General features: G+C 45.1%; 1 protein-coding gene across 8 annotated transcripts in view; it reads left to right on the plus strand.

The window, feature by feature from the left end:
- LOC126538440 (DENN domain-containing protein 2D-like) overlaps positions 1 to 15,072 on the plus strand; it is a 423,989-nt gene that overhangs the window by 383,189 nt on the left and 25,728 nt on the right. For 7 of the 8 annotated variants that reach the window (XM_050185279.3, XM_055074743.2, XM_050185280.3 and 4 more), the window contains one exon: positions 2,701 to 2,793. The exons of the other annotated variant lie outside the window; for it this stretch is intronic. In XM_050185279.3, coding sequence (XP_050041236.1) covers positions 2,701 to 2,793 — 93 coding nt within the window. The remainder of the gene's footprint in view (positions 1 to 2,700; positions 2,794 to 15,072) is intronic. 8 annotated transcript variants of the gene reach the window in all.

Genomic DNA, 15,072 nt, shown 5'->3' on the forward strand with positions numbered 1-15,072 from the left:
GATAGGAAGACCTTGAGAATAATATTTTTTTGATGTTGCAATCTGCACACCACTGCCTTTTCTTTCATTGCGATCAGACTTGCAAATTTAAAATGATTCATATAATGAAGAATTTCACTGTCGTTAATTTTGCTCGACAGCCGGGTTTTTGTCAATACGACAACCTCTGCAGCACAGTCATCAATGATAGAAGATAAGTCACTGTGCTTGTTGATCACAATTTTTGCATTAGTAATAACAAATGATATGTTATCATCAGTTGCTTGATTCGTCTTTATCGAAGGTTGCTATGCGTTTTGTGAGTTGTCAGAAACTGATGTGTGAATGCTTGTTTGGACGATGGCAGGATCTGTTATTTGAGCAACCTCGCGGATTGGTTTGGTTGCAGTGAATAAAAAAATTGTATTTATAAACAGCCTACTGTGTTGCAACTGCTGCCTGCTTGCCTTTCCATAATCGATGAGCTTCTTACTTGAGTGGCGGGTTAACTTACAAAAATCTACCCCTGCACCGATTCCTGTACCTGTGAAAAAATAGCATCCCTTGTTTTAAAATAAGAGAATTTCACAATTATTGGCTGGTCTTTGTTAGACATGGATGTACGAAGCCTGTATGCTCGCGGTATAGTTTCAGGCAAAAGTTCGGTGCCCAATGAGCTTAACAAAAGTGCACTAATTTTTGTTCTGATTGAGCTCAGGATTCGCTTGCTGAATCAATTAAGCCGTAGAAGATCTGATTGTTGCTTCGAGAATGACCTTCAAGATTGTCTAGCCTTCTCTGCAGCTCGGCATTTTTGTCTCGGATTGCGTCAGAAACAATTTGCTGCAGACCAGTATTACGACACTGGTCCAAATTATCTGCGCGGTATTCGATGGCAGCAAGCCTTGTGTTAATATTTGATGCAGTTTGTTCCAGAGCTACATCGCTTTTTTTAACTTCATTAAGCATTATCCCGAGCACATCATGGTGGGAGTCAATGTACACAGTTATAGATTTGACAACGAAAGCTAGGTGTGGCGACAGTTTTTCGTTTATGTCATCTGGGCCATGATCCTTTTCTACATCACCGCACATCAGTAGTAGTTTGGTTACTTTGAAACAGCCTCATATAGTTGAACTGAGAATAGTGAGGCATGAGAAGAGCAGAAGAAATAGTTTGTTGGATAAGCGGAACGTCACCAACCTGCACCAGGTAAAGGAACAGGTTAACGGGTGGCTCCATTTCGGCTGTTCCACCGTGCCCAATGGAATGCTCGATGCATTGCTGGCTCCTTAAATACTCGGCGAGTGATGATAACATTATTTAGAGTTGTGTCAGCTGAGGATTAACTTGTGCGTTAAAACCCTTTGGAGCTGTGCATCGACATACAGGAGCGGGAGCCGAACACTGCGCAGCTGAAGCCACTTTAGACCATGGCCTTTGAAGTTGCTGTAAGTTGTTCCAATGAAGCCGCCATACAGTAGGAAACAAGCGGTACCATCGATGAGCACCGGTCTTCCTTTGGCCATATATGGGTTAATGGGTGGCTCCCTTTGTGCTGTTTCACAATGCCCACTGGCTTACAAGAAGTGATACTTTTTTTCCCATTGCCAAAAATTGTTCTCACAGCAATGGGTGCAGCGAGGTCATTTTTGCCAGAACTTGTGGGGATGGTCGACTTTCTCTCGCCCCCTGTTTTCCCGGCATGGCTCTCACGTCTCCTGGAATCTGTCTTCCCTGCATTGCACGTGTGTCGCCAGTAGTTGCACAGCTATGAGAGAGAGAATGTTTTCCCCGCATGGCTCTTATATCTCCTGGAATCGGGCTTCCCTACATTGCATGTATGTCGATGGTAGTTGTGCAGTTGTAATAGAGAGGGTGCTAACGGTAGCTCAACCCAACGACGTGGATCCTCGGGCGTGATGGGAACCAGTTCCTCCCTCTTTGGCTTTGGGGTTAGTGGCACGAGCGGACATGTCGTGTTCCCCACCGGCGCACTCTGTGAGACCGTCCTGTGAAAGACTTCGGCGCAGGGCACTGGGATGAACAGAAATGATCGTTAGAACGGGCCACCGTTCGCGTGACTGTATATGCGAACGATTAGCTGTTGGTGCCCAGCATGGGGCAAATATATTCCCTCGATACTCTGCTGTGGTGGTAATTTGGCTGGCAGAATTGGTATATAGAAGGCGCAATAAGTGCCCTTCTGATTTTTGCATTACTGCATTGTCGTTCCTTTGTTCCAAGAGCATGTTTGAGACTCCACAAACTTTCTGTCGTTGTTCAGTGTTGGGGAAACTCCCAGAGTAATGAGCCTGTGGGTTGGATGGTCAGCAAGGCAGTCATTCAACCCTTTAGGGGTCACGCTTAGGATTATTATCTAATGTAATAATTGGAGATGACAATATTGTGTAGTTGGCCTGTACTGAGTAGTTGCTTTCTGCTTAGTCTGACTCAAATTCTTGAAAATCTACCAGTCTACTAACTTCTGTACCGCATTGTGACTAGTCTGTTGGCAGTGGGTGCCAACGTCTGTCCCTGACTGTTCCTCCGTATGCTTATCTTGTTTTTTTGTACGTGTGTGGTAATGTGTCATCTTTCTTTTAAGATGGGGAAAGGCTTCATGGCAGTGCATCTAGTGCCACTTGCCAAACATCATGACTGCATTTATAGATGTTCAAGAAACAGGAAATATAGTACATAATGCTTCCTTGTGCCAGGGTTGTTCGAGCAGCGGGCAGGTGAATACTTGCTGGACCTTGAGCATACAAGCCATGGCCTGCGGGAGCTTGGCAAGAAGGTCAAAACAATTGGTGAGTCTGCTCTGCATATGCTAATCGCTTTATCTATAGACCAGACTTCATCAGCCTAAACAAAGAAACCTTCGCTACTACATTGCTAATACAGTAGTATCTCGATGATAAGCTCATGCCTGATATGAATTTCAGGATGATACGAATTTTCAGAAGACCCGGCCCAAGTTTATTACCTTGCAATGCGCTAAATTTTGGTTGTGTCGAGCTGCTTTTTGTGCTGCATAGGATGATACCATTACAGAGCGATTGATACATGGTTGAACAAGACATTTGGCAGAGCGATGAAGACGACGACGAAGTCGCTTGCACGTGGGTCAGATGAGACATCTCTTGCCCTAGCTTTCTTCATAACTAATGTCTGCAAGTCACATCTAAATATTTTGTAAGTATATCCTTTGCCTACATCTCGCCTCTGTCCCACTTTGGCCGAAGTGCAGGGTATGTCGCGCCTTGCAATGGCACTCTGCAGCGGCCGTCATGTTGGATATCTGTCTGCAATGGCAGAAAACGCGATGCCTATGTAAGCGCCCGCCACTTCAACGGTCGTGCTGGTGCAACCCTGGGATCCTGGCACATTCTGTGGTTCTGGTTAAGCAGATGGCGAAGACTGGCTCTTGGAGTATGAACCCGCGAGCGCTAATAGCTGATGAGACCCTACCCTGATCTTGCCAAATACTATTTTCTACCTCAAAGGCACTGCAAAAGTATGGTTCGATAACCACGAAGCGGAGATCAGGAGCTGGGACACCTGCAGAGAAAAACTATGTGACTTGTTTGGGAAGCCTGTTGGCCAGAAGGTCGCTGCGAAAAAGGTGCTCACGTCACGTGCGCTGACGTCTACAGAATCTTACGTCTTGTACATTGGAGACGTGTTATCACTATGTCAAAAGGCCAATGCTGAGTTGCAGGAGGACAAGATTGGGCATATCTTGAAAGGGATCACTGATGATGTCTTCAACCTTTTAATGTTGAAAAATTTCTCTACAGTCGACGGTATTACAGAGGATTGCCGGCGCTTTGAGCAGGCTAAAAGCCAGCGCATTGGCCATGTGTTTGCCCCTTTTCCCAACATGGCGGCAATGTCCTCTTACAGAGACCACATGGCAGCACAGCCATCAGTTCCACCAGATCAGGTGACAAAGATTGTACGCCGCGAACTTGAGGCCGTAACCCCAGCCCTTGTTCACGCCGGTGACTCGAGCTCGATAACAACTCCATTCATCCAAGCCATTGTCCGGCAGGATCTTGCCAACATGGGCATTCAGTCTGCGTGTACTGTGGCCAGCCCAACACAAACTTCATGGTGTCCGCCCTCATACTATTGAGAGCAATGATTTGCTATTCGATCTCGTGACCCTGCTCCGCAGCCTCGCTGCCCGTTGTCCCCCTTTTGTTTGCTGGCTTCTTATGATATGACTAATAAAAATCGAGTCCCTCGGTCAACCCCCTCTCTTCTCGTTTGCTACGTTGAGAGTTACTTGTCATCGTATCAGCCACGTCACCCGTTACTGTGCCACCTGCTGGTCCTCGCCGCCTCGAACGCCATCTACCCCTTACCGCCGTTCGGACAGCAGCCGCTTCTCACCTTCAACCCAGTCGTATTTCCCCAACACCGATGCTCCCACGAAGATAAATAGTCGTTCCCCATCGTTGGGGAACGACTGGTCACATGGTCACCAGTCACGCTCGCCTCCAAGCCGTTGCTAGCCATCTCGCTCTCCGCAGCCTCGCTGCCCGTTGTCCCCCTTTTGCCCTGCACTTGCCTATCAGGAAAACTAAGCAGTGCAGCGTCCAGAGGTGACACTGCATTGACAACTCCCATCACAAATCCTCTTAGGATGCTGCTGATGAGACGAGGCTTGCTAGACTTTGATGTTGATGGCGTCACTATTTCTGTGCTCATAGATACTGGGGTGCACATCTCTGTGATGAGTGCAGATCTTTGTCGTCGCCTTCATAAAGTGCTCACACCTACCGCTCCCCCACATCTTCCATGTCACTGATAGAGGGACTCCTGCCATTCTTGGGGTGTGCACTGCCTCTGTCTGCATTGCTGGTCATTGGACTTCAGTCCAATTTGCCGTCATTGAGAAGTGCCACCATGACCTAATTCTCGGCTTAGATTTTTTGTCCAGTCATTCTGCCTTAATTGACTGTGCGACCGGTGCTCTTCAGCTTGAGCTGCCCCATCTTCCCGATATTCCAGCTGACATTCCATCACGCTTATGCTCTTGCCATAACATTCGCTTGCTGCCTCAAGCTGTTACATACGATACTTTGATGTCTTCACATGATATTCCCGATGGCGACTACATCTTGTCTCCTATTATCGACGTTCTGTTAGCCCGCAATGTCGCCCTTGCTCACACCATTCTTTCCATTACTAAGAATACAGTGGTCATTCCCCTTCTCAACGTCAGCCTGTTTACTAAGGCTATCCTGCAAGGCATGTCGCTGGCCACCATTTCCGCGCTTGATCCCAGCAACATTGCCACTTTGGATGCAGATGTTTCGCCACCTTCTTGCTCTGCCAACTTCGCTTCTTCATCTCTCGATGACATTAACAAGATGATTGCTCCTGATCTGACCCAGGCACAAGCTCAAGATCTCTACCGTATTCTGGCATCCTATCGTGACATCTTTGATTTTGGCGGTCACCCTCTAGGCCAAACATCTGTCGTGACTCGTCGAATCAACACTGGTGACGCCAACCCTATACGATTGCATTCATATTGCAAATGCCATCAGGAACGTCATCATCCAGAATGAGGTCGACAAAATGATTACAAAAGATGTCATCGAATCTTCATTGAGCCTGTGGGCCTCCCCTGTCATTCTCATGAAAAAGAAGGATGGCGGCTGTTCTGCGTTGATTATTGGAGTTTGAACAGAGTAACCCATAAAGACGCCTGCTCTTTTCCTTGCATCGATGACGCTGTCGACTGCCTTCATGGAGCCCAATATTTTTCGTCACTTGACCTTCAGTCCAGCTGTTAACAGATTTCAGTCGACCCTACGGACCACGAAAAAACTGCATTTATTACACTAAATGGCCTGTACCAATTCAAGGTCATGCTGTTCGGACTGTGTCATGCCCCAGCAACTTTAGAATGTATGATGGACTCTCTGCTGCGGGGATATAAGTGGTCCATCTGTCTGTGCTGTTTAGACAATGTCATTGTCTACTCGCCTACGTTTGACAGCCACCTAACCCGTTTATCGGCCGTTCTTGCCATCTTCTATCCAGCCAATCTTCAGCTGAACTCCGCCAAGTGTCGTTTTGGGCGACGCCAAACTATGCTCAGTTACCTTGTCAGTGCTGCCGGTGCTCAACCAGACACCAGCAAGGTGTGAGCAGTGCAACAATTTCTCGTGCCGTGCTCAGCCAATGACATCCGGAGTTTCGTAGGATTATGTTCCTACTTCATCGCTTTGTCCGGAACTTCGCGCACATCACCTGCCCTCTCACTGAATTCTTTAAGAAGAACGTTCCTTTCGTGTGGGGACCCAAACAAGCAGCTTTGCTTTCTGCCCATATCCGTCTATTGACTACGCTACCAATACTGGCCCATTTTGACCCCTAATTGCCTACAGAACTTTGCACCGATGCCATTGGTCATGGAACTAGGGCTGTCTTTAGCCAAAAACAGCATGGCAAGGAACGTGTCATTGCCTACGCAAGTCACCTTCGTTCATCATCCGAACGGAAAACTGAACTTTTCCATCACTGAATGCGAGTGCCTGACTTTAGTGTGGGCGATCACCAAATTTAGACCTTATTTGTTGGCCCAAACTTTTTCTGTGATTACATCGTGCCCTCTGCTGGCTCTCATCTCAAAAATTTGTCAGAATGTCTTGTCCGCTGGGCACTACGACTCCAAGAATACTCATTTGTTGTGCACTACAAATCTGGACAATGGCACCAAGAGGCAGATTGCTTGTCACGCCACCCTGTCGATACTCCTGACCTCATTGACCCAGACTCAGATGCCTGCGTACGGTACATCCTTTCTTCGGATGATATATCCTCCGAACAGCGACTAGACGCATCTTTATGCTTCATCATTGACCGTGTAACTGCTCCATCACCAAACCATTCTGTTCGCCTGTTTGAGCTATACAACAACATTCTTTATCGTCCTAATTTCAGCTCATATGGCCTAGAGCTTCTGCTTATCCTACATCGCCATCTACGCTCCAGCGTTTACCAGCTTCGCGACATGTCAACTGCCGGTCACCTAGGTGTCTCGCGTACATACACCCGCATCCAGCGTCGGTTTTTCTGGCCTGCCATGTACCGTTCTGCGCGCCACTACGTCACTGCTTGTGAACACTGCCCATGCTGCAAGTGCCTTTCAGCCTGCAAGCCAGCTACAACTGATGATATCGACGTACATGGCACATGAATTCACGGATTTTGCGGAAATGGCTTGCAAACCTTCGGCAGACGCAAATTCCCTCTGAATTAAGTTTAAGACAGTAATACATGACTGCATTGAACAATTTATACCGTTAAAAACAAGAAAATCGCGCAAATACAAATTTCATGCCAAACGAAAAGTGAAAAGGTTACGTCGGTCCTTGAAGAAGACTAAAAATCAATCACTTGAGACATCAAAATTGATTACCGCCAAGGCAGAACTTAAAGTCAAACTAAGCCACTCCAGAAAAGAATATTTTAATACTACCCTGCCTAACTTCGTAAAAAGTAATCCCCACAGATTTTGGAATCACTTCCGTGCACGCAAAGTAATCACGCCAGAACGACCCCACGATGAGAAAGTTTCTCAAGCTAATGCATACAACAACTACTTCCAATCGGTATTTACTGCAGATAACGGGTTTGTCCACCCAATAATTCCTACAGGTTTCACCATCGACTCACTAAACATAACTGACTCAGAATCTGGCATAACTGACTCAGGACTTGTGTGCATTTATTAGACAATGAGGTGGTGTACCTTAACACTATATAATAAAAGTTTTGGAGAGGCTGGATTTTATCACAGCAGTGTTGATATTGCTCTTCGTTAGTTAACCTCGCAGTGGTAGAATAGGAGAGTAGGCCAAACAGCGTCACTCCGGCAATGCTCCGACCTTTTGCGACTGGTTTGGAGTTGCCGCTGTTTTGCGCAAAATGGCTGCAGGGGTAGTTCTGAGCCATCTTGCACCCCACCGTAGGGGAAAGTATGTAGTCACATTTGTCATGAGCATTCAAACTTTATGTTTACTTGTTTTCGTTTTTCTGTCCATCCTTTGTCTAGCAGCATTACTCAGCTCATGTGTGATGACAGCTGATTTAAAAAGTCCACCCTGTGTTAGAGTGATGGGCAGCTGACTTATGAATTCGTGTGCATGCTTATGGATGTGAAAAGACTCGGCTATCTTGCATGCGCACTATCAACTACCAGCATGCCCACGAATGTCAGCCCTCTATCACTCCAAGAAAGGATAGATTTAACTTTTTCAAATCATTGTCCTTACCGCTGCACAAGGTGTTGGTATCATGTTTTAGTTTTCTTGCTTTGGTGCTTCTGCATTGTACATACATGTTGTCCACGTGTGAGCATTAAGCTTCAGTTGGTGGACAGTGCCTGTGATTGTCTCTTCTTTTTTGTCCATGTTTAATCGTTGCGCTGACGAATCATGAATTGTTGTCATTATTATTATTATTATTATTATTATTATTATTATTATTACTACTACCACTACCAGGGAACGTAGACCCTTCCACGTTCCTGCCTCTTTCAGTAGACACCTTTCCACAGAATGCCAAGTCTATATAAAAGTAATTTCTTCCATGTGGACATCTTTCAAAGCTGCAGTCTTCTCCTGTCTTCTCATAGTTTTTCTCTATTTTGTATATGCACTGTGTCGCTTAATTGTGTGTTATTGCTGTGTTATTGCTCACTTTGTAGCTGTTTATCCAGTTCTTTTTTTTTCTTTCTTTGTTTAATTTCTTTTTGATAACTTCTGCTTGTACTTGTTTTACATTATTACCTTCTCTGTTTTTCTTTCTCTGTGCACCAGCAGTCAGACTTCAGTGGTGTTCCTAGGCACGTTACATATATTATTGATAGATTTATTATTGTTATTATTGATTTTAACTGATTGCATGCTGATTGTAACTGAGCATGGTGGCATTCATCTACTGTTGGTTGTTGTAAAAGCAGAGAGCCTACAACTGGCAAGAAATAATAATAATCTGATTATGTCTGCAAGATTTTCAGCATGAAATTGAAGACCTCTATATTGAAGTCTGCTATTTATCCGGGACGATCAACAATAATATTTCTAACTTACTGTTGGCATGTTACCAACATGCATCAATTATCCTTCCAAGATCACAAGGAAACGATCATGGCTAACCTGCTGCACCATTACGTGTCAATGAGAATGCATCAAAATGCCAAAGAAAATTGAAATGTGGAGGATAAAACCGAAAAACTTGGGAAGCTCTCAAAACTAGCCAGAACTAGTGCTTGACAACAATAGGTATAGGAGTGTTCATGTTCATTTACATTTCTGCACTAAATTGGAGAGTCACCATATCTGCAGCATTTGTTTCACGGTGCATTGAAATCTTGAACAGTTCTTAAAGGATTGAAGAAATAAAACGAAGGACATCGACCAACAGAAGTGCTAAAAAATGAATAAATTCATTTTTCAAATTCAATGAATTTATTCATTTTTTAGCACTTCTGTTGGTCGGTGTCCTTCGTTTTATTTCTTCAATGCTTCATTGAAGAAATAAAACGAGCTTCCGTCGGGCTTCAGACGGGCTTCCGTGGAACCCTAGATTTCAGTTATTAAAGGAGTGCTGACACAAAATTTCGAAGTCGAGTTAACGTGTGAGATCGATTTGTGTGGCACGCACATCGTCTGCAAAATATCAACGGCGAATACAGCTTATGAACATATTCAATATCAATGTTAAGGTATGTGCGTGCAGCCAACCGCAAAACGCAGCACTTCGCGACATCGACATCAAGAAAGGAATGTAAACAACCGAGAAAACGCTATGTCACAAGTTTGTGTTGCCATCGGGATGGGCCTTGCGAGCAAGTTTCTCGCCGCTCCAATCGTCCCAGTGTCTTTCTTTTTCTCGTTGATCGTGACGCCGACCTCTTTCACCGCTGACAGCGGCACAAAAATCGCCTAAAATTTGTTTCTGACACGAAATAACCTTTAAAGTGACCTCGAAAGTGTGCATGTTATAAAACGTTGCGCGATATGGTAAATCGTTGGAGGTTTTTTACTCCCAACCAGTCAGCGCAGCCACCGCTGCAATCGTCTCTGCAAAGTGGTGCGCCTGCCTAACGTGTTTTCTCAGCGCTACCAACGGTGTCGGGAAGACTAATTCTATTCTAACTTATCAGTGACATAAATGTGCAGACGTTGATTGTGTTGACGAATATAGATGCTTTATTACTAGGGCCGTTGGCCTCTGATCCGACGGCCAGCGAGCTAAGCCTATATACCGTTTCCCAGCGATCGCCAGTTCGCTTGGCTTGCTCGTTGGCTATACCGTCGGCGTCGATAAGCAGCAAAAGTGGCCTGAGTTCATGCACGCCGCCGGACACTTATAGCGTCCTCGATCACGCGCACCGGTGCGCAGCGGGGCGCCTTGGTGCGCACTTTCATCCTCGATCAACCGCACCGGTGCGCACCGACCATCCTCGATCACCGGATGCACACTCTGTTAGAGCGGTTTTCTGTTGCCCCGTCTCGCACCGAGAAAATCGGCGGTGCGCCGGGGTGCAATCCCAGCAAGCACTGCGGTACGCGCCACGCGCGCGCGCACTGCCGACTGCAGAATCACGGACGCTCTGGCCCGATAGCTGCGGTTGCGACGGAGTTAGCTAGTGGAGATGTCGGCAATGAGAAAGGAAGCGCTACTAGCTGCCGCAATCGATGAGCTTTTGTCAAGTTCGTCTGAGAGTGAAGACGACATGCTGATCAACCTCGTCCAATAACAATGTGGTAGCCGAAAGTGGACAGGTTCGTTGAACGGGTCGTCAGGAACGGGTCGTCAGGATTAATTATAAAATCCATTGGTGTTTGCTTGCAACCAGGTATGTCGGAGCACGCAGTTTGACAAGGTTTGAGCGCTTGCCGCGGATGCTCAGCACCTGTAGCAATAAAACGTGCGCGCGCGCGTGTTCGCGCACGTTTTGTGCGCCAGGGGCAAAGTAGCGCTGCCTGCAAGCAACCTGCACGGGGTGCAGTTTTGTCCTCGATGTTGACCCTCCGCAGTGCGCCACCACCGCGGTGCAAAGCGCACCATTCTGGTTTCGGGGCAACCCCGGGGCAAGGTGATCGAGGACGCTATTAGAATGGACCCCGCTAAAGAGCAGCCAGATTTGCTCGTTTCATTTCTAGCGTGCCTGGTATAAAGAAAACTGGTCGAGCTCAAGGCGAGTCCGCACATACGCTTGCGTATGCATGCAAGCTCGCATCCGCCCGCCTAGCGTGTCTCGCGAGGAATAGCGGTGTGCATCCACAAATACGTGCGACAGCGCGCGCTCGCTGGACTCACGCCTTGGCAGATGCCGCTTCATACTTTGTTATTGATAGTGTTTCAAAATGCTTCGATATCTATAAACATAATTGTTATATTTTTATAGCTATTAGATCAGCGCAAAAACAAAAGTAGAAGCACTTTCTTGCATGATGTAAATCTGATTCACTGAGAGTTGAATGTTCCTTGCCGTAGCTGCGTAGCCAGGCGCGCCGATGCGAGGCAATCCAAGTGCGCGATCACACTCTCAAGTGTGATCACACTTTCAAGTTCTAAAAATGGCCACAGAGGGCGAAAAAATTGACTGCGCGCCGGTGCCAATGAAACAAGCATAGTAAAGCCACTTAAAAATGCCTGCGTTAGTTCAATGTCTCCCGCTAGAGGCGCCATAATAAGCACAATTTTATCTTACCACTTTTCTTCTACAATTATAAAGCATTTTATTACATAAATAAGAGTACAAAATTATCATTGCTAATTAGGTTTTGTACTCTTTATTAGTAATTTTATTGTTTTTCTGTCATTATAAACGCAAATAGTCTTCAGCATCATGGATCTTCCATGTGACCTCTGGCCTGGATTTTAAATTTTACCGGTATTTTCGAATGCATGGCGGCACGAATTCATTTATTTGTACACTTAGACTGGTTGCTTCTCTGTTGCTAAAACTAGTTTATTGCGCTTGACGTATCGCCTTTTTCAACTTGGGTGAAGCGACGTGTTTGCAAGTGGACATGTAAGCCTGAAAGCTAGATTTCAGTCATGAGCCATACGGAACACGTCTGCATCGAAACGGGAGCTGGATTCTGGTGAGGCTGACAGCGGAAATAACGGTGAGTCGTTTAACACCGCTGCTTGAATCGTTATATAATAATTGTCTCATTAAGTAACAGGCGGAGACAAGTTAACGAACTAGATCCTGCATTAGATATGGGCAGGAAGGACCCTCCGTTGCTGTTTACTAAGTAAACCTTTAGTTGCGAGGCCGTCATTATACACACACTATCACAAAAGAAAGAACGATATCGGAACGCGCGTCACATTTTTAATCTTATTGTAACCTTGGCCATGGATGACTGAGTAGCCTTAATCAGTATATATACTCAATTTTTTTTGTCTGCCAGCAACTTCTTTCGTTCACAAAACCGAATAACCCTTTCGTATAATGTAGTGAGAGTACAGAATTTATTGTATTAAAGGGTTGCAAACATGATAATTCACTTATATTTCGTACTTGTTGGTTCCAAATGTTCTTGCTGTTCAGTTTGGTTTACCGTAGGGCATTTCCTTTTGCAGTAGTGAAGTCGTGCATCACGTTCGTGTAGAAAAAGAATACATCAGTTCTAATAGCTTCACGACTTTCACGTGTTTACTTGTGGAACCAGCAGCGTGATCTCTCCGAGGGTATAAACATGCGCACAAATGTTCTCATTTGTGATCTTAATACTGGATGGATAGATGGATGGATGTTATGAGCGTCCCCTTTGGAACGGGGCGGTGGGTTGCGCCACCAAGCTCTTCCTATTGTACTGCCTAATGTCCTACCTAGGCTTAAAAAAAAGAAAAAGAAACCCTCTGAACTCCCACAACCAATCTTCCAATCGCCTCTTACTAATCTCTATTGCGGATATGTTTACTTTTCCACTGCTCTTGCTGAACCCAAGGGCTTCAAGGAGGCCATTGGTGACTAAATCGACCGCTGGGCAGACGTCCTCACATTCTAATAAAACATGCTCCATCGTTTCCCTAGCTTTACCACAGCAAGCACATGCTTCTTCCTTCTTATATCTCGTTTTATAGGTGCATATTCTGAGGCATCCACATCTCGCTTCGAAAAGTAATGAGCTTCCATTTGAGTTATCATAAATTGTTTCTTTCCTGATTTCCTTTTTTCCTCTTAAGTAGTTACTCATGGCAGGTTTCTTTTCCATTGCCGCCACGCATGACATTATTTCAGCCTCTCTGACTTTCCGCTTGACGTTCTTTGTTGCTGTGTTGCCCCCACTACAGGCCGCATACTTGCTGATAAGCTTCCCAGTTCTTTTCCTTCACTGTGAATCAATGTATTTCCTGTACATACTTCAACACTCTCCCAGCCCATTGCCTTTCTTCCATATTCCTCAGTCGTTCTTCATAATCAATTTTACTGCGAGCTTCCCTCGCTTCAAAACTAGTCCAGCCCATGTTGCCCTGCATAGCTTCATTTGTAGTCTTCCCGTGAGCGCCCAATGCGAGGCGTCCCACTGACCTTTGTTTCCAATCGAGTCCTGATTGTACTCCTGATTTAAAGCAAACCGCATTTCCAACACTAAGTCCTGGGACCATTACACCTTTCCACATACCCCGGATAAACTCGTATCTATTGTATCCCTATAGCACTATGTGCTTCATTATGGCTGCATTTCTCTTCCCCTTCACTGTTAATGTTTTTCACTGTTTCCATATATCTATTGACTTCGTTTATTCGTATATCAAGATATTTATATTCTCTTACCCGAAGTATTTCCTGGCCCTGTATTGCCACTGTCTGTTCACTGTTTTCATTGAATAACATCACACCTGATTTTCTAACACTAAATTTAAAACCTAAATTGTTGCCTTCCTGTCCTCAGATATTAACCAGATGTTGCAAATCACTTTGCTTCTTAGCTAGCAACACAATGTGGTCCGCGTAAAACAAACCTGGAAGCTGCTGCTCTATTACTGTACCCGCCTGTTTTTATGAGAGATTAAACACGATATTGCTTCCTTTTAGCGCCCTCTCCATCTTCACCATGTATATCAGAAACAGAAATGGGGATAAAGGGCACCCCTGCCTCAGTCCCTTGTTGATATGAACTTTCTCCTCACTCCTCATCCCTTCCCATTCAACGCAACCGCTTTTTTCTATGTAAGTCCCTAAAAAGCTGTAGACAATTGTAACCTAAGCTTTCTCCTTCCAGAAAATCCCACAAAATGTTGTGGTCTACATTGTCATAGGCTCCTGTAATGTCCAAAAAGGCCGCATATAATGGTCTGCTTTCTACTCTTGATATTTCAATACACTGAATAAGAACAAATAAGTTATTATCCAAACGCCTACCTATTCTGAAGCCATCCTAAAGTTCTCCCAAAATTCCATTATTCTCTGGCCATGCTTGCAGCTTTAATTCGATTGCCTGCATTGCTTGCCTGTATATTACCGATGTAATGGTCAACGGTCTACACGAGTGAATTCTATCTCTCTCCCCCTTACCTTTATAAATTAAATTCATTCTTCTTAGTCGCCAACTGTCTTGTATTCATCTATCTGTTAAAGCTTTTTCCACTGCTTTCACCAGAGCTTCCTTACTTTTTGGTCCTTGTTCATTAATCAGGCTAACGGGAACCTCGTCTAGCCCTGTGGCTGTGCGCTTAGGAACTTTCTCTTCGGCTTTCTTCCAGTTGAAATTTGTCAGCACCAGCTCGTTTTCCACCTGGGTCTCTTTCACGCTCTTTTTTTTTCTTCAAATACGACCTCGTCATTGCCTTGGAAAGATTCGGCTGTTATCTTTCGGATGTAATTTATTGTCGCTTCCCCGTCCAGTTTGTTTCCATCTTCGTCTAGGATATGTTGTATTGTTGTTGACTTCCTGCCTAATAATTTTATGTGGTCCCGAAATATTCTAGGTGTGGCCTTTTTTATCTCAGGTATTTCTGACAACCAACATTCACTTTCACCTTTTATTTTTGCTTGCAGCAGTATTTGAACCATATACTTTTTCTCCCGATATATT

The sequence above is a fragment of the Dermacentor andersoni genome, chromosome 4 (assembly GCF_023375885.2).
Source record: "Dermacentor andersoni chromosome 4, qqDerAnde1_hic_scaffold, whole genome shotgun sequence".
Classification (NCBI taxonomy): Eukaryota; Metazoa; Arthropoda; class Arachnida; order Ixodida; family Ixodidae; genus Dermacentor; species Dermacentor andersoni.